This window comes from Bombus vancouverensis, chromosome 2, assembly GCF_051014615.1.
Source record: "Bombus vancouverensis nearcticus chromosome 2, iyBomVanc1_principal, whole genome shotgun sequence".
Taxonomy (NCBI): domain Eukaryota; kingdom Metazoa; phylum Arthropoda; class Insecta; order Hymenoptera; family Apidae; genus Bombus; species Bombus vancouverensis.
Window position 1 is genome coordinate 5896185 of NC_134912.1, and position 24678 is coordinate 5920862.

The window sequence follows — 24678 nt, forward strand, 5'->3', positions numbered from 1 at the left end:
TCCTACCTATCCTATGTGGCCCAGCATTTAAAACATGACATGACAAGCACAGCAACATTGACTTCATAATTCACACACACGACACCTGGACGCTAGAGTTTGGCGCATCATTTTCACACTCTAATATACGTACCATTTTGGCGAAACCGACTGACCAAAGCCAGTAGCCGTTGCGTAAAACACGCATTGTGATAAACGTTGTATATTTGCGCAATTACAATTATGTTGCAATGCAAACGCAATTTGTTGCGATCAACGAACTATATATTGAAATAATAAATGAATTGAAGTAATATTTTAGCATAACCTTATATTAAAAACTATAGCAGCCCTACGAGAAGATATAAGATTTACATATTTAAGAAGTAACTGTTGAACAACGGTGTACACTGGCAATTAAGTTGAGAAAATTTACCAAAAAATTCTTACAAAATATTGAACTAAACATTAGCTTCCATATATTATTTAATATATATTATTTAATATATCGTTTAATAAAAAATAAAAAGCACTTTCTCTAGCACCTTTCGTTTATTAAATAAAATAATTAATTTAACGAAACATCCAAAGTTTTATTTTTTAAAGGATACATCCCGATTTTCCATGTTGCATTGAACCGAAAGGATCTACCTGATGAAGTCAAACAACGTTCTTACGTTTCTTTATGATTTATTATATATGCAGAACATTAAAACGATATCGAAACTAAAGAGATATTCCTTGATTTACCCCGATACTTGCAAGATAGAAGTAACTCTCGGATTTTATTTCCATCGTACAATGATTTAATGGTGTGATCAGCTGCAAGATTCGTTAAAATTAGCGGCTGGCGACATCTAAGCAGTGACATCCTGTGATTCAGACACTTTATAGTAAAATAGCATCAGATCCCAAGCAATGTGGCAACACTGTGATTTCCGAAATCTGCAAACATTATTTTTATGAATACTAAAGTTAAACATTACCAGCATAATTAATAATGTGCACACAATATACAGATACGTCCAATGTCCAAATATGAAGAACGGAATAAATGAAATATAAAGTAGGTAAAATAGTGGAACATAAATAAATAAAAAGCAATAAAATAGGAAAGGAGCCAAAATAAACAAATGTATAAAAGACGTTATCTAACTCTACAGTTGTTATACGTATGATGTGAATTTATATAACGACAGAATTGATAATATTTCTCTATACAGGTATTGTTCGAGTACCGAGACTCAAAAGGATCACAAAATCTACAGAAACGTGGAAACGAGAATGATATAAAGGATATTAAAACCAAGGGTTAACATTTGAGACGATGATGTTGCTGAGAGATGTTACAGTGTGTATGGTTTTATGGATAGGCATTTTATCTTTTTTTTTTATTATTTATTTATTTACATTTTACAATTTGTCCAGTAGGACATTTGGTAAAATATTATAGCGGCATTTTATCTGTACATACCTCTACCGATTTCGGTGTTCCCAGCGCGTAGATCACTGCATCAGCGATGTCTCTATCATTTAATAAAACTTCTGGGGAGACCTTCATGAAACTATTAATCTGTTTTGACATATCCGTCCGAACAAATCCAGGGTTAATGGTCTATTTAAATATACAAATAAAACAATGTGAGAATTGTATATCCTTATAATACATGCATGACTACATTTTATCATTGAGAATTATATTAATAAAAGAAAAATCATAAACAATTCCATTGAGCCAATTTTAATTATAAAAGTAGGAACGTTATATATCAAGCAGCTTGATCGCATTCCAAATTCGTTGTAAAGAGGATAATTTAAAAAAGGAATATCACTGACAACCCATTTGATTTCATTTTGAACAATTTTCCTAAATATTGAAAAGGTAATTGTTTCGAGGTAATCAAATTAACATTATTAGAAAAATGTAATAAGTTGCACTATTAATGAATGAACTTTCATTTTCATTGATTGTAATAATTTTAAATGGAACGATGCGTAATCATGAAAATTAGTTCACTTTAAATGGTCTTACACCTTTACAGGACTTAAATCCCAGTCTTTACGAACCGAACAAAGATAGCACTATATAATATTGTATACATATGTAAATAATGACCTCTTACCGTTACTTTGATTTTCAGTTTATACTGGGATATTTCGTGACGGAGTTCTATCCCTAGACCTTTTAGACCGAATTTACTAGGACCATATATGCCCATCGGTACGCTCACAGCTTCACAATATAATCCGGTTATGCTACAAATATACGTCATAATTAAAAATATCAAAATTCAACTGAGTGTGCAAAATTAGGCTAATGTCTTCATCCTGGATTTTAGTAACACTTTCTTACGTTCTTCCTTCTATCAGGCAAACAACGAAAAAGTAATAACAAATGCGCAGTAGAATTCTAATGACTTCGCAGAAGAATAAAATAACCATAATTATTAAAAGAAAGATGTTTACTTAAAGTTACATCGCGTTAAAGGAGCAAACATATCGTTTATTTTTATAGTTTTTGGTGTTGAGCTTACATCGACGGAAATTATATCGGTTGAGTGATTTATGGAATATAAAAATATAAAGATGCAGTGCAACACTTGCATATTGTCGAATTTATTCGATAAATGAGATCTTAGTTTGGTAAATCGGTCTATATCTGTATGAAATGCAAACATTATTTATTTATTCCGGCTTTACATTGTATTAAAAATAAACTTCTCCTCGTTTTCTTTGTATCTGATAGGTCTATTATAGCTTTTTAAAATTCTAAGAATTATATGGGCAAAGTATTTCTCGAATTTAATTAAAGTTCATTCTAAGATAAAACAAATATTTTCTGACAACCACACTTGACATTATTTAATGATTTAAGTAGTTGTAATTAAGCAAATATATACAATATAAATATAAAAGTATATTAAACAAAAACGTTATTGCCACGAATAGAGTTTCTTTTGTAGTGTTCGATATAAGAGTTATGTGTCTTGTAATGAATCATTTTATTATGAAAACTGAAACTATATGTTTAGATTAAAAAAAAAAATAAGATTGCAAAGAATGAAGAGGAAGACAGGGTAATAAATATTTTCATACGAAACAATGATTTTGTAAATTACTAAGGGAATAAATATAAGATGTAATAATTACCCTGTGATATTTATTATATGACCCGCAGCGTAGCGTCTTCTCATAGACTGAATTGCTTCTCGTGCGAGAATTGCTGGAGCTATCAAGTTGGTATTAATGACGTTATGAATTTCGTCGGTGTCTGAGTCTGTAACAGAACGTTTATAATTAGATCTTACAAATACAAATATACATATCATTATATATCCAAATTGCAGTAAAACTTATTGGAACTACTTGTGTGTAGAGTGGTAGGATTTTTCATATATTACTCGTATTATATACGTGTATCTTAATCATCTTTATTTTCCCAGGCACTCTGAGCTGTTAAATTTCATACCCATTTTAGAGGTAGTAGTTTCTCGGGAGTTCTTCCTTGATATGATTTGAATTATAATTTATACCATCTGATGACTATCTCTAATACTGTGAATACTTTAAAATGCGTGAAAATGTCATTTGTGGAGATATCGTCTTCTTCAAAATATCGCACTTTCGTCCTTTAATGTCACAAATTATTGATTTATCAATCCCGCGAGACGCTACTATTATCATTGTATTTATAATGTTATTTCTGTTTAATTAATACTTCACGTTTCTCCCGAACTCATAAGACGAAAACCTGAGATAAGAAACCTCAACACTTAACAAAGATAAAGCTGAGTATAAAATTATAATGCATCTTTAACATAGCATAAGTCGCAGTCAGTAAAATATCAATGCCAATTTATAGGTAAGAATTTATTCAAATTTATCACTTAGAAATTGTAACGACTGAGATTAACGTATCGTGTAAAATCAAAAATTCTTATTTGTTTTGCTTGTACGTTTGAGCTTCCGATCCAACAAAACAAATATGCCTCTTCCTCGTACCGTGGTACGCTTTCAACAGTAAACCGGTGACTCTAACTTAATGACGTTAACTTAATAAGTCAAGATCATTCAGAAAAATGTTTGTATTCACTCGAGCTGTTATGTTAATGGCAAAGCTAAATTGATTTTTTAGAAATTACTCACACATCTGACTTCTCAGATAATTCTAACGAATTCTGAGACATTAATTGCACATAAACGCTATTTATCCAATGAAAGCTTTCCTATTACGGATAGTGGGTTGCTACAAAAAAATCCTGGATACAAATATTATTCAGCCACCTGGCCACAAATGACTGGCATTAAACGAATCCAGAATATTGTAATCATTTTACACTTTCAGCACAATAGGTGTATAACCAATGATTACTGGCAATACTTGAGAAGAAAAAAGATTACAGAAAAAGAAAATGCAAATACAAGCATGTTCGTAAAGCATCATAGGCTGATATCAATAAATATTTTACCGATGACATATGAGAAACTGAAGAGGCCAGCATTATTCACTAGAATGTCAACGCCACCAAACTTTTCCTCGATCCATTTGATCGCACTAAGTATTTGTTCTTCTTCCGTTATATCGCACTGGATCGGAAAAAATTTATGCTCTGCAATTAGTGCGGCAGCTTCCAGGAGCTTATCCATTCTTCTTGCTAAACCAATCACGTTAATGCCATATTTAGCCAATTCTTTCGATATCGCGAGACCAATTCCTGCGCTCGCGCCGGTCACAATTGCGACTTTTCCTGACCAATAATTCATCACTCCTATTACCGTGGTGCAAAGTAACTGCGCGCGGAATACTTTTCCGTTATAAGAAGGATTTCAGACTCTTGCCCCTACCAATCAGCGGCCACTTGAGACGTCCCGTGGCAAGTAACGCGTATTTACATACGCGTGGAAACGAATATGTAATAACTTGCTATTTACAGAGTGCCCAGATGCAACGAGTTAAATATCTCAAAACACAAAATGAAAAATACGGAAGGATGTTTCGGATGAAAGTTATAAAAAAGCTGATGATGTAATCATGAAAATTCTGAGAAAAATCGCGATTATATTTCTTTCATATATTCATTATTGCGTGATTTGTATTTATAATCGCAGCCAATACAAAATAAAGAACAATATAAAAAGTGGCTGTCTATTCCATATGATCTCGAAAACCTATTCTACACAAGTGGTCGTTATATGTGTTTGTTTATACCAGCTAACTTCCGTTTACCGAGTTCAAAACCTACGAGATAATGACGACTCATTACGAATTGGTTATTATGATCATTTTGGTAGTTTTTGTGTTACAAACGCGTTCCTTATTTATTTTAACCGAAGAGGAGGACGGGTACATATTGTTACTTTGTAACGAAAGCTTTATTTGAAATCTTGGATAATGGATCGTATATGTAACTCCATCATAATATTTAATTAAGAGTAACTAAAATATTTTGTCGGCCGGTCAAATCGACCGCTCGCGGTAGGCAAGGCAGAATACAATTTTTTCTTAGAAAAAAAAAGCAAACTAAAAGTAACTATCGAAGAATATATCGTATTAATGTTTTAGGAAAAGTCAGAAGTTATGAAGGGATATTATAACGTTTAAATATGGTGTTACGTCCGGTGACTCTTTACGTTCGAGGCGGCTACTAACTGTGCGCATAGAATTAAGCGGATGGCAATAATCCTAAGGAACTGTCATAAAACGAGGCTTTTTGATTTACCGTTAAAGCCGTCAAGTGGCATAAAACATCTTCGAGTCAAAAAATTCCTTATGGTTATTGCTCCATCAGGTAAAAATAGGGGAAACGTGGGTTTTGCCATGTTTCCCGGGATTCCACCCGCAAGCGACCAGTGATAGGGCGATCACCACCGAACAAGAGTTTTCCTTTGCAACAGCATTGTCACCGGACTTCGCTTGTTCATCATCTTTAGAACAGTCAACATCTCTTTACCGGATTCTCACCCTTCAATCAGTCACCTACTTAACTTATATCTACGCACCAGCGTACTGGTGGATACAAACTATCTTTTCTACAAAGTTGTTGGAAATGTGTAATATCTTTGAACTGTTAATCAAGTGTTATATTAATAAAACCATCTCTATTATCCTAACCGAAATAGGAAATAGATCTGTTCGTGGCGTCGATTGTCTCGTAACGTAACGAGAATTTACGACTCCCGTTGACGCGCTTCCTCGCGATCGCGTCTCTTCGCGACTCGTCGAAAAAACATATGATTACATTTGTGTAGAAGTTCGAAGACGGTCAATTTGACCAGCGCTGACAGGCTTAGTGTTAAAATAGCTATATTTTCCAACGTGACAGTTCTTCAATTAATGACATAACATTCAAGCCGAATTATTAGCGAAAGGTAAATAAGATGAGGGGATTAAATAGAACATCCACTTTATTATTTTATTAGTGATAAATGGACCGCAGATTTGTATGCATTTGTGGAATGTTTAGAGATGCAAAAACACACAAAGTGCACATAGTATGTAAAAATATATTAAATATCTAAAGAATTGTACTCTTTATAATATTTAATATATAAAACAATTTTTTAACCAAGTCCTAGTTTTCTAATTAAATCAAAAAGATATAAGATTTTACAGAGGTCCGTAAATATTGCAAACTAATGATGAATCATTAATCTTTATTCCAGTATGGAAAACATTATAGAGCACTTATCTTGTCACATATATATCATCTTAATTACTTATTACTTTTTTTTGGAAATACTAATCGAAATCCAAGATTTGTCCAATGCCCAATGTCACGATGGAATGACATATATATCAGCCAAGAAAAACAAATACTAAGCTTATTACAAATAAAATAAATACCACGAATAAAGTAAATAAAATATAACAAAATATAACAAAATATAAATAAAATATAACAGAATAAAATAAATAAAATATAACAAGAGTAACTTCCCATGCTCTAGATTTTTTTTTTATTATTATTTATTTATTTACATTTTACAATTTGTCCAGTAGGACATTTGATAAAATATTATACCTTGGTGATATAGCAATATAGCATGTGGATGGCTACCCTCAGTGGGATACCATCCTGCTATAGATGATCCAAAGGATCGTGTGCCTACCTATGAGATAGGTAAGAGTACCCACCTATCCTATGTAGACCTATATTTAAAACGTGACATGACAAGCAGACCAACATTGACTTCACAATTATCACGCACGATATCTGGGCACTAGAGTTTGACACATCATTTGATGCGATCAGCGAACTATATATTGATGATACAAAATGAATACCAGATGTTGATGCACCTACACAGCACAAGTTCAGCTAGCCTGGGGACCCGCTATAAAACTTAGGTTTTTGTTAATTAAGGTTCTTCAAACGGACAGGCAGTCTTTGTCCCAAATTGACCAATTAACAGCAACGTCAATTTCCCTTACTTTGTGAACGAGGGCTATCCTTGACGAATCCGATGATCTCGTGTCCTTAGACACACCCCATCATAATTTTCCTCTGTGGCATCATCGGGACGGAAAGTCATTCTTTCTTGCAATCTCATCGACGAAAAGAGTAACGCCTTACGATCAGTGAGTATTACGCGTTTTAGTCCGACTTAGATTTTGTGAGCAAGTACATCTATCATCCCGTTGACCGCGGATTCGCTATCGAACCTAAGACCAACATCACTAGTGTCGCGAGTGCCCAATCGCCGCGGTTGATTGTCAAGTCTGTAGTATCCATACTCGTGTTAACAAATCGTACCTTCGTTATACCATAATGATGGCCAATTCCAATGAAGATTTATCAAACGGCAACAACCCTATTCCTGACGCTACTCCGACATATATTTAAGAAGTTACTGTTGAACAACGGTGTACACTGGCAATTAAGTTGAGAAAATTTACCAAAAAATTCTTACAAAATATTGGACTAAACATTAGCTTCCATATAATATTAATATATATTATTTAATATATCGTTTAATAAAAAATAAAAAGCTCTTTCTCTAGTACTTCTCGTTTATTAAATAAAATAATTAATTTAACGAAACATCCAAAGTTTTATTTTTTAAAGGATACATCCCGATTTTCCATGTTGCATTGAATCGAAAGGATCTACCTGATGAAGTCAAACAACGTTCTTACGTTTCTTTATGATTTATTATATATGCAGAACATTAAAACGATATCGAAACTAAAGAGATATTCCTTGATTTACCCCGATACTTGCAAGATAGAAGTAACTCTCGGATTTTATTTCCATCGTACAATGATTTAATGGTGTGATCAGCTGCAAGATTCGTTAAAATTAGCGGCTGGCGACATCTAAGCAATGACAACCTGTGATTCAGTCAGTCAGGGAGCAAGAATGGTGGTATAACAGCATTAGATCCCATGCCTTGTGATAACACCGTGATTTCTGAAATCTGCAAACATTCTTTTTATGAATACTAAAGTTAAACATTACCAGCATAATTAATAATGTGCACACAATACACAGATACGTCCAATGTCCAAATATGAAGAACGGAATAAATGAAAATATAAAGTAGGTAAAATAGTGGAACATAAATAAATAAAAAGCAATAAAATAGGAGAGGAGCTAAAATAAACGAATGTATAAAAAGCGATATGTAACTCTACAGTTGTTATACGAATTATATGAATTTATATAACGACAGAATAAATAATATTTTTTTATACTCTCTCTATACTATATTATTCTCTCTCTCTCTATACTATTCTCTCAAGGATTAAAATTTGAGATACAGTGTGTATGGTTTTATGGACAGGTATTTTATCTGTACATACCTCTACCGTGTTCGATGTTCCTAGCACGCAAATCACTGTTTCGGCGATGTCTGTACATGTTAATAAATCATCCAGGGGGATTCCCACGAAATTATAAGACTCTGTTAACATATCCAACTGAACAAATCCAGGGATAATGGTCTATTTAAATATACAAATAAAACAATGTCAGAATATTATGTCCTTATAATACATGCATGACTACATTTTATTATTGAGAATTATATTAATAAAAGAAAAATCATAAACAATTCCATTGAGCCAATTTTAATTATAAAAGTAGGAACGTTATATATCAAGCAGCTTGATCGCATTCCAAATACGTTGTAAAGAGGATAATTTAAAAAAGGAATATCATTGACAACCCATTTGATTTCATTTTGAACAATTTTCCTAACTATTGAAAAGGTAATTGTTTCGAGCAATCAAATTAACATTATTAGAAAAATGTAATAAGTTGCACTATTAATGAATGAACTTTCACTTTCATTGATTGCAATAATTTTAAATGGAACGATGCGTAATCATGAAATATTAGTTCACTTTAAATGGTTTTACATCTTTACAGGACTTAAATCCCAGTCTTTACGAACCGAACGAAGATAGCACTATATAATATTGTATACATATGTAAATAATGGCCTCTTACCGTTACTTTGATATTCAGTTTGGACTGCGCTATCTCGCGACGTAGTTCTACCCCTAGAGCTCTTAAACCACATTTACTAGGACCATACATGCCCATCGGTACGCTCTCAGCTTCAAGATATAATCCGGGTGTGCTACAAATATAGCGTCATAATTAAAAATGTCAAAATTCAGTTGAGTGTGCAAAATTAGCATAATATCTTCATCCTGGATTTTAGTAACACTTTCTTACGTTCTTCCTTCTATCAGGCAAACAACGGAAAAGTAATAACAAATGAGCAGTAGAATTCCAATGACTTCGCAGAAGAATAAAATAACCATAATTATTAAAAGAAAGATGTTTGCTTAAAGTTACATCGCGTTAAAGGAGCAAACATATCGTTTATTTTTATAGTTTTTGTTGTTGAGCTTACATCGACGGAAATTATATCGGTTGAGTGATTTATGGAATATAACAATATAAAGATGTGCAACACTTGCATATTGTCGAATTTATTCGATAAATGAGATCTTAGTTTAGTAAATCGGTCTATATCTGTATGAAATGCAAACATTATTTAATTATTCCGGCTTTACATTGTATTAAAAATAAACTTCTCCTCGTTTGCTTTGTGTCTGATAGGTCTATTATAGCTTTTTAAAATTCTAAGAATTATATGGGCAAAGTATTTCTCGAATTTAATTAAAGTTCATTCTAAGATAAAACAAATATTTTCTGACAACCCATACTTGACATTATTTAATGATTTAAGTAGTTGTAATTAAGCAAATATATACAATATAAATATAAAAGTATATTAAACAAAAACGTTATTGCCACGAATAGAGTTTCTTTTGTAGTGTTCGATATAAGAGTTATGTGTCTTGCAATGAATCATTTTATTATGAAAACTGAAACTATATATTTAGATTAAAAAAAAAAATTGCAAAGAATGAAGAGGAAGACAGGATAATAAATATTTTCAAGCGACACAATGATTTTGTAAATTACTAACGGAATAAATATAAGATGTAATAATTACCCTGAGATATTAATTATATGACCCCTAGCGTCGCGTTTTCTTATAGAATTCATTGCTTCTCGTGCCAGAATTGTTGGAGCTAACAAGTTGGTATTAATGGCGTTATGAATTTCGTCGGTGTCTGAGTCTGTAACAGAACGTTTATAATTAGATCTTACAAATACAAATATACATATCATTATATATCCAAATTGCAGTAAAACTTATTGGAACTACTTGTGTGTAGAGTGGTAGGATTTTTTATATATTACGCGTATTATATACGTGTATCTTAATCATTTTTATTTTCCCAGGCTCTCTGAGCTGTTAAATTTCATACCCTTTTTGGAGGTAGTAGTTTCTCGGGAGTTCTTCCTTGATATGATGTGAATTATAATTTATACCATCTGATGACTATCTCTAATGCTGTGAATACTTTAAAATGCGTGAAAATGTCATTTGTGGAGATATCGTCTTCTTCAAAATATCGCACTTTCGTCCTTTAATGTCACAAATTATTGATTTATCAATCCCGCGAGACGCTACTATTATCATTGTATTTATAATGTTATTTCTGTTTAATTAATACTTCACGTTTCTCCCGAACTCATAAGACGAAAACCTGAGATAAAAAACCTCAACACTTAACAAAGATAAAGCTGAGTATAAAATTATAATGCATCTTTAACATAGCATAAGTCGCAGTCAGTAAAATATCAATGCCAATTTATAGGTAAGAATTTATTCAAATTTATCACTTAGAAATTGTAACGACTGAGATTAACGTATCGTGTAAAATCAAAAATTCTTATTTGTTTTGTTTGTACGTTTGAGCTTCCGATCCAACAAAACAAATATGCCTCTTCCTCGTACCGTGGTACGCTTTCAACAGTAAACCGGTGACTCTAACTTAATGTCGTTAACTTAATAAGTCAAGATAATTCAGAAAAATGTTTGTATTCACTCGAGCTGTTATGTTAATGGCAAAGCTAAATTGATTTTTTAGAAATTACTGACTTCACATATCTGACTTCTCAGATAATTCTAACGAATTCTGAGACACTAATTGCACATAAACGCTATTTATCCAATGAAAGCTTTCCTACTACGGATAGTGGGTTGCTACAGAAAAATCCTGGATACAAATATTATTCAGCCACCTGGCCACAAATGACTGGCATTAAACGAATCCAGAATATTGTAATCATTTTACACCTTCAGCACAATAAGTGTATAACCAATGATTACTGGCAATACTTGAGAAGAAAATGGATTACAGAAAAAGAAAATGCAATTGCAAGCATGTTCGTAAAGCATCATAGATTGATATTAATAAATATTTTACCCATGACATGTATGTAATTGATGATGCCAGCATTATTCACTAGAATGTCAACGCCTCCAAACTTTTCTTCGATAACTGTGAACGCAACAAGTATTTCATCTTCGTCCGTTACATCGCACTGGAACGGAAAAAAATACTCTCCAATCATTATGGAAGCTTCCACGAGCTCATCCATACTTCTTGCTAAACCAATCACGTTAATGCCATATTTAGCCAATTCTTTCGATATCGCGAGACCAATTCCTGCGCTCGCGCCGGTCACAATTGCGACTTTTCCTGACCAATAATTCATCACTCCTATTACCGTGGTGCAAAGTAACTGCGCGCGGAATACTTTTCCGTTATAAGAAGGATTTCAGACTCTTGCCCCTACCAATCAGCGGCCACTTGAGACGTCCCGTGGCAAGTAACGCGTATTTACATACGCGTGGAAACGAATATGTAATAACTTGCTATTTACAGAGTGCCCAGATGCAACGAGTTAAATATCTCAAAACACAAAATGAAAAATACGGAAGGATGTTTCGGATGAAAGTTATAAAAAAGCTGATGATATAATCATGAAAATTCTGAGAAAAATCGCGATTATATTTCTTTCATATATTCATTATTGCGTGATTTGTATTTATAATCACAGCCAATACAAAATAAAGAACAATGTAAAAAGTGGCTGTCTATTCCATATGATCTCGAAAACCTATTCTACACAAGTGGTCGTTATATGTGTTTGTTGATACCAGCTAACTTCCGTTTACCGAGTTCAAAACCTACGAGATAATGACGACTCATTACGAAGTGGTTATTATGATCACTTTGGTAGTTTTTGTGTTACAAACGCGTTCCTTATTTATTTTAACCGAAGAGAAGGACGGTACATATTGTTACTTTGTAACGAAAGCTTTATTTGAAATTTTGGATAATGGATCGTACATGTAATTCCATCATAATATTTAATTAAGAGTAACTAAAATATTTTGTCGGCCAGTCAAATTGACCGCTCGCGGTAGGCAAGGCAGAATACAATTTTTTCTTAGAAAAGAAAAAAGGAAACTAAAAGTAACTATCAAAAAATATATCCTATTCATGTTTTAGGAGAAGTCAGAAATTATGAAGGGATATTATAACGTTTAAATATGGTGTTACGTCCGGTGACAGTTCGCTGTTAAGTGCCGAAGCCAGTTCGCTGTTGAGTGCCGAAGCCACTTCGCTTTTGAGTGCCGAAGCATGGAGACGTCTGTCTAGTGCTCTGTGAAGTTCGTAAAACAACACGTGTCGCCCATCCGTCGAAAATGAACATAGCCAAGTGTTTCCTATCCTTTAGAGAAAAAAATGCTACGCTCCTAACCTCTACCCGAATACTAGCCTCATAGCCTCACGACTAGTTATTCAATTTGAATTAACTAGCTCGATGATGGCCCAGGAATTACGACCAGCCTCTCCTGAGCAAATTCATAATTGCTCCGCGCTACCTCTTCCGTGGCAAAAGTGCAACAGATCCCCCCGTACCAATGACGCCAAAAATTCTAGGAAGCGAAGAATAGAAGCACCAAAACAAACACAAATGCCACCTAGAACGAACAGTCAACAATCAAAGTAAACACTTACAACAGATTCGCCGTATTGGAATCCACAAACGACTCCATGGAAATCGCAGACCCACCATCAAACCAATACACCTAAAGAAATTCCCCTCCCCCACCAATATTTGTTGATGATGTCATTGACATACAAACGATGATCAAGTCCATAGAGAGTGATATCTCCAAAGAGGACTACAACCTAAAAACCAACAATAACAAAGTAAAAATCCTGCCGACAAACCCTGATGGATACAGAAGACTCACCAAACTACTTAGGACCTTGAACGCCAACTTTCATACATACCAGTTCAAACACGAAAGACCTTTTCGAGTGGTTCTACGCAACATCCACCACTCAGCAGACATAAATGAACTCAAATTCGAACTCTTAAAACTCGGCCACGAAGTTATCAACGTTAGTAACATAAGGCATAGAGTCTCGAAAGACCCGTTATCCTTATTTTTTATCGACATAAAACAAAAGCCTAACAATAAGGAAATTTACAACATCAGTCGTCTAATGAACTCAATAGTAAAATTCGAACCACCGCTTGTTAAAAAAGAGATAGTGCAGTGTAAAAGGTGTCAAAGGTATGATCACACGCAGAAATACTGCAACCATACCTTCCGCTACGTTAAATGTGCAGGTACACACCCCACTGACCAGTGCACTAAATCACCGGAAACCTCAGCGAAGTGCATCCACTGTCAAGGTGACCATCCTGCTAACTACAAAGGCTGCTCAGCTTACAAAACCCTGTATACAAATAAGTACCCTAAACTCAGAGCAAAAGAGATAACCAATCAAATACCCAGTCCTCCTAAATTCACTACTACTTCAACCTATTATGCCCAAGCAGTACAAGGAATCCAAAATAATCTGAATAGATACAGGGACCATACTCAAAATAGTGTCCCCAATTCACCAAACACAGACAACGTCTCTAGACTTGAAAAGCTAATAGAAAAACAATCAGAGCAAATAAATAATTTGCTATCTCTACTAACACTCAACATGGATAAATTAATACGCCCCGACGCAAAATAAAACCAAGACGCATAGCTCTTTGGAATGCCAACGGTCTAGCTCAACACAAACTTGAACTAGAACTCTTCCTAAAACACCAGCAAATCGACGTAATGCTCGTATCGGAAATCCACTTCACCGACAAAAACTATCTGAAAATAAATGGTTATAAATTCTACCATACCTAAGATCCCAGCGGAAAGGCCCACGGCTACACCGGAATCATAATCAAATCAAGCATTAAGCACTACGAACTTCCATCATTCCAAAAAGACTACCTCCAAGCAACAAACGTCGCAATAGAAGACCGTCATGGTACAATCACCACTTCAGCAGTATACCGCCCTCCCAGACACGCCATCGCCAAAGAAGACTTTGATAACTTCTATATAAGAATGTCGCGAATTTCATAAATAGCCATTAGTTATTTCATTACTTCATGACGGACTATAAGATATAAGTACCTAAGATTACTGGGTACAGCTAACACTCAACAGATACATGTAAAAAAGGGAAGGAGAACAAAACGTTCATCAGACGCACATTGTCAACAGTAACAGCATTTATGTACAATTCAAATGACAAATAAAAAATATAGTGGAAGTGGATTGGATTAGGGCTCTGGCAAGGTCTCGTATGTAGCCACTTCACGCGGTAAAAACTGCCAGCTGATATTTGTTTTCAGAAATTAATCTGTAGAAGACGATGCCAAGCTAAAAACAGCGTAAGACGTCGTAAAATGTATACGTACCAGTTTTAATTAAGTAATAAACATATCTACGCTAAGTCTATTGTACGCACTTTATGCACAAAGACGTCCTTTTTTATATTTAAAGGGAAAAATATAAAACTCCGTTTTCTAATCCATTTCTTTATTAAATAGTATGATCCATTTAATAGAGTGTCCAAAGTTCTATTCCATAAAACATTCCTACATACATCTTGATTTTACCATATTGCATTAAGATTCACAATCGTTCTAATGAGGTCATCGGTTCTTACATTCCTTTGTATAAATGGTAATAAGCTAATAGTAATAATAATGTAGATACAAAACGTTAATCGCATATCTAACAACATATGTCTTCAACTACTCTGATACTTGCAAGGTAGGAGTAACACACTGATTTTTTCGCCATTGTACATTGATATAATGATGTGATCAGGCGTGAAGTTCATTAAAATCGGCATGTTACAGCATCTAAGTAATGACTAACTGTGAGTCAATCCCGCTGTGTGAAAATAAATCCCGTGCCGTGTGCTATTACCGTGATTTCCGGAATCTGCAAACAGTATTTCTATGAATATTGAAGTTAATCATTACCAGTAAAAATAATAACGTTCACATAATATTGACATATGATCTTAATTGAGAAAGGAGAAATTCTATCATTCTATAATAATCTATCATCCTATAACAACAAAATGCTTACTTACACATATTATAGAAAAAAATATAAAAATTGTATGCATAGAAAGAAATAAAAGAAAATATCAAATAGGTAAAATAAAGGAACATAAGTAAATAGAAAAACAATAAAATAGGAAAGAACATAATTCAATAATCAACTGTATAAAAAGGGTTATCTATCTCTATAGTTGTTATACGAATTATATGAATTAATATAACGACGGCGTAAATAATATTTTTTTATACAGATCTTATATTAGGAACGAAATAAAATGAGTACAAATGCGGGAACGTCAGAACGAAATTGGCATAAAGGAAATTAAAGATGTGGGTTAAAATGTGTGTCGATAATCTTACTAAGAGACGTTACAGTATGTATGTTCTTGTGAACAGATATTTTATGTATACATACCTCGACCGTTTCCGGTGTTCCTAACGCGTAGATCACTGCTTCGGCAATGTCTTCAGCTTTTAATATAAAATTATTGCTCACGACATCTTGGACACTTTTTATCATATCCGTCATTACAGCTCCGGGGCTGATGTTCTATTAAAATATACAGATACAACCATGTGAGTATTATTTATGCTTATAGTATGTGCATGCTTATATCTGATTGTTCAGAATTACGTTAATAAAAAATCATAGACAATTTTGTTGAGCCAATTTTAATTATACAAATAGCAACGATATCTATCAACGCCATCTGTTAGATTTAGGTTTTAAATGTTCCCACACCTTCGAAAATTTTCATTTTCTTGTCTGTACGTATGGACTAACGATGACATTAAATAATATACTATACATATGTAAATAACGAGCTGTTACCGTGATTTTGACGTTCAGCTTGGCTGCGATTATTTCGTGACGGAGTTCTATCCCTAGAGCTCTTACACCGTATTTACTAGGACCGTACATGCCGATCGGTACGGCTATAGCTTCAAGATGTAATCCGGCAATGCTATAAATATGCTTCATATTAAAAAATGTAATAATTTAATCAAACTGTCTGTGAAAAATTAGTATAATGGAAGACAGTATAGTTTAATTTCTACGAAATCACGGAATTTAATGAATCTTTTTGAAGTTCTTCGTAATAACGTACAAACTACGAAAAAATAAGCACAGACATTTTGCTTGTTTTCATATTTTTTATGTATTTCGGATGTCTTGCATATATCGATAGAAATTCGATCGATTGGAGAGATTGTGGAATATAAAAATCTAGAGATACACAGTGACATTGACGTATTGCTGAATTTATTCTATATATAAAATCTTAGTTTGGTAAATCAATCTATTAGGCTGTCCCAAAAGTTTGTTTCGTTTTATAAAGAAGTAATAAATGTACAACATTTCTTGTTTTATATTATTTTATCGAATTATGTATCATGCATTCTGTTCCATTGGAACATATGAACAACACATGAAAATAATATTAATTCTTTATAAAACGAAAGAAACTTTTGGTACAACCTAATATATCTGGAAGAAATGCAAATATTCTTTATTTTTCCCGGCCTTATATTGTATTGAAGACAAACTTGTTTCCGTTTACTTCGTGCCTGATATGTCTATTATAACTTTTTTAATAATTCTAATAATATGCTAGGGGAAGTGTTTCATGAATTCAACTCAAGTTTGCTCTAGAATGAAATAAATATCATTTGAAAAACGATAGTCTTTATAATGTTTAATTATTTCAGAAATAACATGTAATTCAATAAATACGTAAAATGTGCATATAAAAATATATTGGGCAAAAAATTAAATTCAAACGAATCGAGTTTATTTGGTAGTGTTCAATATAAAAGTTATATGTTTCATTTCTGTTTTCTCCGTTTGTAAATAAAAGATGAAAACTACTTGCTTAGATTAACAAAAAACAATTAAGATTTGAGAGGACAAACGGAACGATAGATTCTTTGGCATTTTCCACAGATATATTTATTCGACGCTGCCATCAGTAAATTACGGAGGAAATATATTCTTATGTAATACATGCAGTTACCTGGAGATATTAATTATATGGCCGCAAGCGTTGCATTTTTTCATAGCTTTTACTGCTTCTCGTGCAAAAATTGCTGGTGCTATCAAGTTGGTATCAATGACTCTACGGTATTCTTCGGTTTTTGAGTCTGTAACGGAATATTTACGATTAATTATTACAAACAGAAATGTATCTATGAATATTATTATATATCCAAGCTATTGTTAGTAAGAGTAATTAAATATAACAGTTGGGACATGTAAGAATCAACGTTTAGATAAAAAAAACTTCAATTTCGCGAGTAAAACTGTATTATTTATGTAATATTTGACATTTGTAACATTTATATTTAAAAATAATGACTAGGAAAGCATTATTCTTTTGAAATAGTAGATATTGTAGGAAAGCAAACATCTGGAAACAAAATTTGAATTTTACTTGAAAAGATCAGTCGAATATAGCGAACACAACCTTTTTGTATCAGATTTGATTTTTCTAAAAAATTTTCGAATATTCCTTAAACACGTGTAACAACTTTTTTATCTGATGAATTTAGAAAATTTGGAGCAAGAAAATCTCGATCAGAACATAACTAATGCACAGCGAAGTTTTGATATTGCAAAGCATTTTTAACACAGCATAAGTGCTAATCGTCAGCAATATATCAGTGGTAATTAATAGATAGCGATTTTTCAGAATAAATATCACGCAGAGATTGTAACAAATGAAAATCACATAGCTTGCAAAATAAAAGGATCCTATTTATTTTGTTCGTATGGTTGAATTTCTGGTCTAACACAACAAAAGTTGTAATGCTTATGTTTTAATGCAAATGTATATAAATACTCTTTCCGCGTACTATGGTACGCCTTCAACAGTAAACCGATGACATGAAGATTAATCTACTCAAGCACGATAATTCAAAGGAATTATTGTATTCACTCGAGCGGTTGTACTGATAACGAAATTGTAATTTTCTTGAAATTTTCTACACAAGTGACTTCTCCGCTAATACTGAAGAAATCTGGGACACTAACTCCACATCAACACTATTTGTCCAGCAAAAGCTTTCCTACTATAGATAGTAGATAAACGAATCTAGATTAGTGTAACCATTTTACACCTGTAGCATAATAATATAACCTATGATTACTGGCAATACTTAAAAAGAAAGAAGAATAGAGAAATAAGGAAAATTAAAATCGAAGCATATTCGTAAAATACCATATATCGATATGAATAAATATTTTTACCGATGATAGGTGTGGAACTAAGAACTCCAGCATTATTCACTAAAATATCAAGGCGACCAAACTTTTCGTCGATCCATTTGAACACCTTAAGAATATCTTCTTCGTTCGTTATATCGCACTCGATCGGAAAAAATTTATCCTTTCCAATTTCTGCTGTAGCATCCTGAAGTTTGTCTATTCTTCTTCCCAAACCAACTATTTTAATGCCATGGGTAGCCAGAGCTTTCGATATCGCGAGACCGATTCCTCCGCTCGAACCGCTCACAAGTGCTACTTTTCCAATCCAGCGATTCATCATTCGTATTGCCGTGCTACAAAGTCACTACGCGTGGAAGTATTCCGTTGTAGTTTAAAAAGAGATTTCAGACTCTTGCCCCTACCAGTCGCAACCACTTGAGACGTCTCATAGCAATTACCTAGAATGCAATCTACAGAGTGCTGAGTTTCAATGCAACGAGCTAAATATCTCAAAACACAAAGTAAAAAATACATAAAGGTGTAATACGAAAAATATAGAAAGTTATAGAGAAGCTGATGTTGCGATTCTGGTAATGATCGCGATTATATTTTCTTTATGAAGTATATTCGATACAGGAATTATAACTATAACTATAGCTATACGTCCGCTCCCCTCACCCCTCCTCCATAGTTGCATTAGTCAGTGCAAACATTCGAATTACATTGCGTAAAGATACGCAATAATAAATATCTATAGCGATTAGAATTAATGACTGTAATTCCTAATTAGTTACTAATGTTTAGGAACAAACATTGTCGCAAAAATGTAACAATATCAAAAATAGCTCTCTATTTTATACCATCTCGAAAAGCTATTCTAGCCAAGTGATCGTTACATGTATTTGCTTTAAATAGCTGACTCATGTTTAACGTAACTATTACATGTACTACACCCATAAAATAGTGATGACATACTCATGATGAGTTGGCAATTACGATTTCTTTCAAAAATTTTTCTGCTCCGAGCACGTTTCTTATATGTTTTAACTGAGAACAATGACGGGTACATGTTGTTGTTACTTTATAATAAAACATTTATTTGAAATCTTGGATAGTGGATCCCATCATAGTATTCAATTAAGATCGCAATATTTTCCAATGTAGCAATTCTTCAATTAATGACATAACATTCAAGCGGAACTACCAGCGAAGGGTAAGGTAAGGAGATTAAATATTGTAGAATTACCACTTTGTTACTTTGTTAATGATGAATAGACCGCAGATTTGTATGTATTTATGAAAAATTTCGAGATTTAAAAACACACTTTATCTAATATTACAAACCGCTTATCTTGTTACATACAAATTCTGCCGATTACTTAGATACACGCAATTTTAGCAATACTACTTGATTAGCTTTATCAATTTTGCTGATAGACATATCACCGTTGCAGCGCCACAATGACGCAAATACGAAACGCTATTTCAGGATCCGAAAGAAAATTTCATTTAGTACAGCTTGTAATTAGGTAACAATGTATATGTTATATGATATTAAGATAAACAATATTTTTTGCCTTCTCTAGTTACTCTTCAGTATGTCTGTGTAATTAACATTCTTATCGTTACTCTTACGAAGTACGATAGCCAACAACGAAATTTTTATTTTTTGTTTAAAAACTGAACGAGATTGATCCATAAGCTGCGATACGAAAGGTACACAGAACTCACTGGGCATTATTTTAAACATGTGATCGTGTCGCTTGTCACACATTTTTTTTAAGTCTATGTTATAATCGTTTTACCTTGCACTAGTGTTATTTTACATTACTTTATATTTTGTACTTTACTACAATAGCCATACTGTATGTTTCATACATAATTCGGTCTTATAATTCTAGCTTAAGGTCGTGAGTATACAAAAGAACCGTAAGAGATAAGTCGTTCGATAGGCAATAAGCGGTAAAGCGGCAAATCGAGCACGGCTGAGCAGCAGAAAATAATTCAAACCTATATCATTGACTAAGTAACGTCTGCGGATTTATTGTATGTAAGGAATAAGTCAAATGGCAGTTAAGCGACGAGTGTCTATTCTCTTAGCGATGCCACGATCTATAACTTTAATTTATTTTATGACGCCCAAACATCTTTTGCTGCTTGTCGTTTTTTACTCATCACGACCACAAAACGCTATTCAGTTTTAGGTCCCCAACAACGAATATTTCCATAAAAGCATAATTGAAATTATGAAACTGTTATACTGAAAATATTAGGTATGTCTGGGACAGAGAACTTGTTTATCTCAGAATTGGCAAATTTGCGGTTAGATCGTTATTGCCTTGGAACGAAGATATCTACATATATTGTAGATGGGACATCACTCCCGACAAGAATGATTAATTAAATCTTATTTTTCGTCTACGATTTATCCCAGTTTCATTTGGAACAGAGTTACATCTCAACTAGTTACGAGAATTACACTGCATAGTTGGATTGATCTGAAATTTCATGAAACTGCAAGTCATGCTGAATGGCTACTCTCCGTTAATTTATTTCATTGATCTATGCACTTAGTATAAATAGAATACATAACAAGAAACAGAGTATAATTATCAATATAAAAAAGATACATATATTAAACGCGTTGCAACGCATGTCACTGCATGCGTTACGATTGAAAATTATATTTTATATATTTCTCACATTAACTTCTATAGCCACATTTAGCTTGACGTTGATAATAATTATGCCTATGTAAGCTGTTAGATACTATTCGTTTTGGACATTATATAAAATGTGATACATATACGATCAATATGTACTTGTGGTGCTCTATTCTGATGATGATTTTTATCTATATATATTATGTATTTTCAGCCTATATAATATATATATATACCTAATCTGATAACAATGACAGTCCTCCTAAAGCAATACTCTTAAAAAAATATCACCAATGGTGATTTATACAAAAATATGTCAAGGCCCTTAAAGATAATTACAATGTCTTCATCTTTCTCCTTGATCCCTATAACATGTAAGACTAGTAGTACCCTAGAAAGTTTCATATAGTTAGAGGAAAAGTTTCCCGCTAGATCTTTTGCAAATACATAACAGGATTTCACTCGCTTCGTAGGGATCACTAAATAATGGTCATATTTGCAATAATGGTCATAAAAGCACTGGATTTGATTCTGTAATGAAAACAGAATACATGCATGCATATATTGAACTGTTTGCATATTAACCTCTATCATATTTCATACATAGAGGCTTATCTCGTAACATTTACTTTTCATATTTGAAAAGTTCCAAAGACAGAAATTTGATAGAGATATTACATATACAAGGTGTTCGGTAACTGATAATACAATCCAGCAATTCTAATCGTAAATTTCGTTTTGAATTGATCCAACTTCCACTTGTGCTCTTGTATCCATAAATATGAGTGTTACAAGTTAAGACTGTGAGCACCGAGATACGGTATTTTATGAAATACGGTTGCAATTGTATCAGCAGATATGCTACCGAAAGTGATGCAAAGTCAGGGATCCTATGAGAAGGTTAGGATTATTGTCTGTGTAAATTCGACCAATTGCGGGGAGACGTAATCGCGGAGAGAGACGTCAACGGGGGTCGTAAATCTCCGTTACGATTATAACAATCGACACCACGAATTGATCGATCCCCTGATTTCCGTTGAGATAATAGGGGTGATTGAGTTTGTATAACACTGTGACTCACAGAATTATAAATTATATATTTCCAACACTTAGATTACACTGACGTAGAGAAATAAATAGTTAACAACTTGTCGCACGAAGATGCGATAGATATGTACGCTAGAGCAGGGCTCTTATAATGGAAAGTAATGTATTAATGGACTCAGCACTATAATATATTTAGGATAGAAGATGTATGTTCGACAACACCGAGAACCGACAAAGATTTGCGTGAAGTATGCGAATCTCGCGCTATGTGTAGACTGCCGCGTTAGACGTTAGTTTTTAGACTGTCTGTCGCTCTTTTTTTAATACGGAAGAAAAGTTCGGTGTGGGTGTGGCCCTGTGCCTAAAGAACGCGGATTCGTTGTTCCCACTTTCGTTAGGAAAAGTGAGGGTAACGAACCGAGGTGTCGATTGGTCATGACCTGCACTACTGCTCGAAGGGATGAGTAGGGAGTCTCCTGCCATCGTGGTGGATAGATGACTGTGTGCGTGAGAAAACCTAGCTTGTTTTTATTACAGAGCTATTCGGATTTTCCTAATGAGTGCATACCCGCTTTCTCCGTGTTTTAAGTGCGACTAATAAACCCAAAGACCTCTCTAAAAACCGACTGTGTCTCGAGAATATTTTTAAGCTTTAGAAATTCTTCAAGACAAACGGATTGAAGGCACATGGCGAAACAATACAGGGAAGTGAAAGTTATGGTGGGTCCTTAGGTTTATTGAGGGTCGAAGTGACGTTACGCAGGTCGATTGTTGTCCGGTCGCGCGGGCTGGCGTGCAGATGTTTTAGGCGGCGTAACAGTCTGCGAGGATGAATCTGATGCGAAGTCACGGCAGCTCTAGGAAAAGTCACGTGCGAGCGCCTCTGGCGCAACAAAAAGAAGCCCAAGGAGGTGAGTCCTAAGTTAACGAACAAACTCGATCCGAAATCCGGATGTAAGTATAATTATGTATTTTCTAAGTACGCATGCCATGTGGAATTATCATAAACAGTTATAAATGATAATCGGTAACCATGATATTTAATCAATGAATTTGTTGTCAAAACTGTTTTGCTCGATCAAAACATTTATTTCGCCGCTTCAAAATTTACACTACGGAGAACCGCAAAGAAAGATGCATGACATTATTAAAATTCCTTACAGAACGCCACAAAACTCCGAAGATTATAAGAATATCAAGATAGAATGCGTGCACCAACTGGAAAGAATATGCATTGAACAGGAAATGGATAGAGAGTACTAGATTTTACAGACACTAAAATTTGCAAACGGTCAATAACTACATATTTATGACAGTTTAAAATCTCGACGAAAAAATAAGTATTATTTCCGAACTAAATATAACACAAGTAAGTACTTGCACGATAGTATTTTGACACGTGTATTTTATCGTCGTCGTTCGCAAACAGTTTCAGGAGTCAAAGTCGTCGCAGATCGGCGATCTGCGGACGATCCCGCGAACAGCTGCACGTCAATACGAAAAAGTCTATATAAGAATGTCGCGAATTTCATAAATAGCCATTAGTTATTTCATTACTTCATGACGGACTATAAGATATAAGTACCTAAGATTACTGGGTACAGCTAACACTCAACAGATACATGTAAAAAAGGGAAGGAGAACAAAACGTTCATCAGACGCACATTGTCAACAGTAACAGCATTTATGTACAATTCAAATGACAAATAAAAAATATAGTGGAAGTGGATTGGATTAGGGCTCTGGCAAGGTCTCGTATGTAGCCACTTCACGCGGTAAAAACTGCCAGCTGATATTTGTTTTCAGAAATTAATCTGTAGAAGACGATGCCAAGCTAAAAACAGCGTAAGACGTCGTAAAATGTATACGTACCAGTTTTAATTAAGTAATAAACATATCTACGCTAAGTCTATTGTACGCACTTTATGCACAAAGACGTCCTTTTTTATATTTAAAGGGAAAAATATAAAAC

At 33.8% G+C, this 24678-nt stretch overlaps 3 protein-coding genes and 1 long non-coding RNA gene across 4 annotated transcripts; 1 reads left to right on the plus strand and 3 right to left on the minus strand.

Moving 5' to 3' along the window:
- Positions 1 to 649: 649 nt before the first annotated feature.
- LOC117161584 (farnesol dehydrogenase-like) lies at positions 650 to 4776 on the minus strand. Its single transcript, XM_033343234.2, has 5 exons — positions 4449 to 4776; positions 3130 to 3256; positions 2103 to 2235; positions 1454 to 1594; positions 650 to 924 (listed from the first exon to the last, which is right to left on the minus strand). The coding sequence occupies exons 1-5, from the start codon at positions 4741 to 4743 to the stop codon at positions 868 to 870; spliced, it is 753 nt and encodes a 250-aa protein (XP_033199125.1). The 5' UTR covers positions 4744 to 4776; the 3' UTR covers positions 650 to 867.
- A 3333-nt stretch (positions 4777 to 8109) lies between these two features.
- Positions 8110 to 12093, minus strand: LOC117161583 (farnesol dehydrogenase-like). The gene is made up of 5 exons (XM_033343233.2): positions 11777 to 12093; positions 10453 to 10579; positions 9432 to 9564; positions 8783 to 8923; positions 8110 to 8397 (listed from the first exon to the last, which is right to left on the minus strand). The coding sequence occupies exons 1-5, from the start codon at positions 12066 to 12068 to the stop codon at positions 8323 to 8325; spliced, it is 768 nt and encodes a 255-aa protein (XP_033199124.1). The 5' UTR covers positions 12069 to 12093; the 3' UTR covers positions 8110 to 8322.
- A 3145-nt stretch (positions 12094 to 15238) lies between these two features.
- Positions 15239 to 19367, minus strand: LOC117161600 (farnesol dehydrogenase-like). Its single transcript, XM_033343258.2, has 5 exons — positions 19039 to 19367; positions 17807 to 17933; positions 16624 to 16756; positions 16207 to 16341; positions 15239 to 15666 (listed from the first exon to the last, which is right to left on the minus strand). The coding sequence occupies exons 1-5, from the start codon at positions 19334 to 19336 to the stop codon at positions 15607 to 15609; spliced, it is 753 nt and encodes a 250-aa protein (XP_033199149.2). The 5' UTR covers positions 19337 to 19367; the 3' UTR covers positions 15239 to 15606.
- A 3883-nt stretch (positions 19368 to 23250) lies between these two features.
- On the plus strand, positions 23251 to 24604 carry LOC143305139 (uncharacterized). The gene is made up of 3 exons (XR_013061840.1): positions 23251 to 23617; positions 23870 to 24075; positions 24136 to 24604. It is a non-coding gene; the product is annotated as an uncharacterized LOC143305139 (long non-coding RNA).
- The last annotated feature ends 74 nt before the right edge of the window (positions 24605 to 24678 follow it).

Coding starts and splice junctions, on each gene's coding strand:
- LOC117161584 (XM_033343234.2), bottom strand. CDS start 4,743: ATGAATTATTGGTCAGGAAAAGTCGCAATTGTGACCGGCGCGAGCGCA. Junction 2,236..3,129: donor CATATAATAAATATCACAGG/GTAATTATTACA, acceptor GTATATTTGTAG/CATAACCGGATTATATTGTG. Junction 925..1,453: donor GAACACCGAAATCGGTAGAG/GTATGTACAGAT, acceptor TAATGTTTGCAG/ATTTCGGAAATCACAGTGTT.
- LOC117161583 (XM_033343233.2), bottom strand. CDS start 12,068: ATGAATTATTGGTCAGGAAAAGTCGCAATTGTGACCGGCGCGAGCGCA. Junction 10,580..11,776: donor CAATTACATACATGTCATGG/GTAAAATATTTA, acceptor GTTCTGTTACAG/ACTCAGACACCGACGAAATT. Junction 9,565..10,452: donor CATATAATTAATATCTCAGG/GTAATTATTACA, acceptor CTATATTTGTAG/CACACCCGGATTATATCTTG.
- LOC117161600 (XM_033343258.2), bottom strand. CDS start 19,336: ATGATGAATCGCTGGATTGGAAAAGTAGCACTTGTGAGCGGTTCGAGC. Junction 17,934..19,038: donor TAGTTCCACACCTATCATCG/GTAAAAATATTT, acceptor ATTCCGTTACAG/ACTCAAAAACCGAAGAATAC. Junction 16,757..17,806: donor CATATAATTAATATCTCCAG/GTAACTGCATGT, acceptor GCATATTTATAG/CATTGCCGGATTACATCTTG.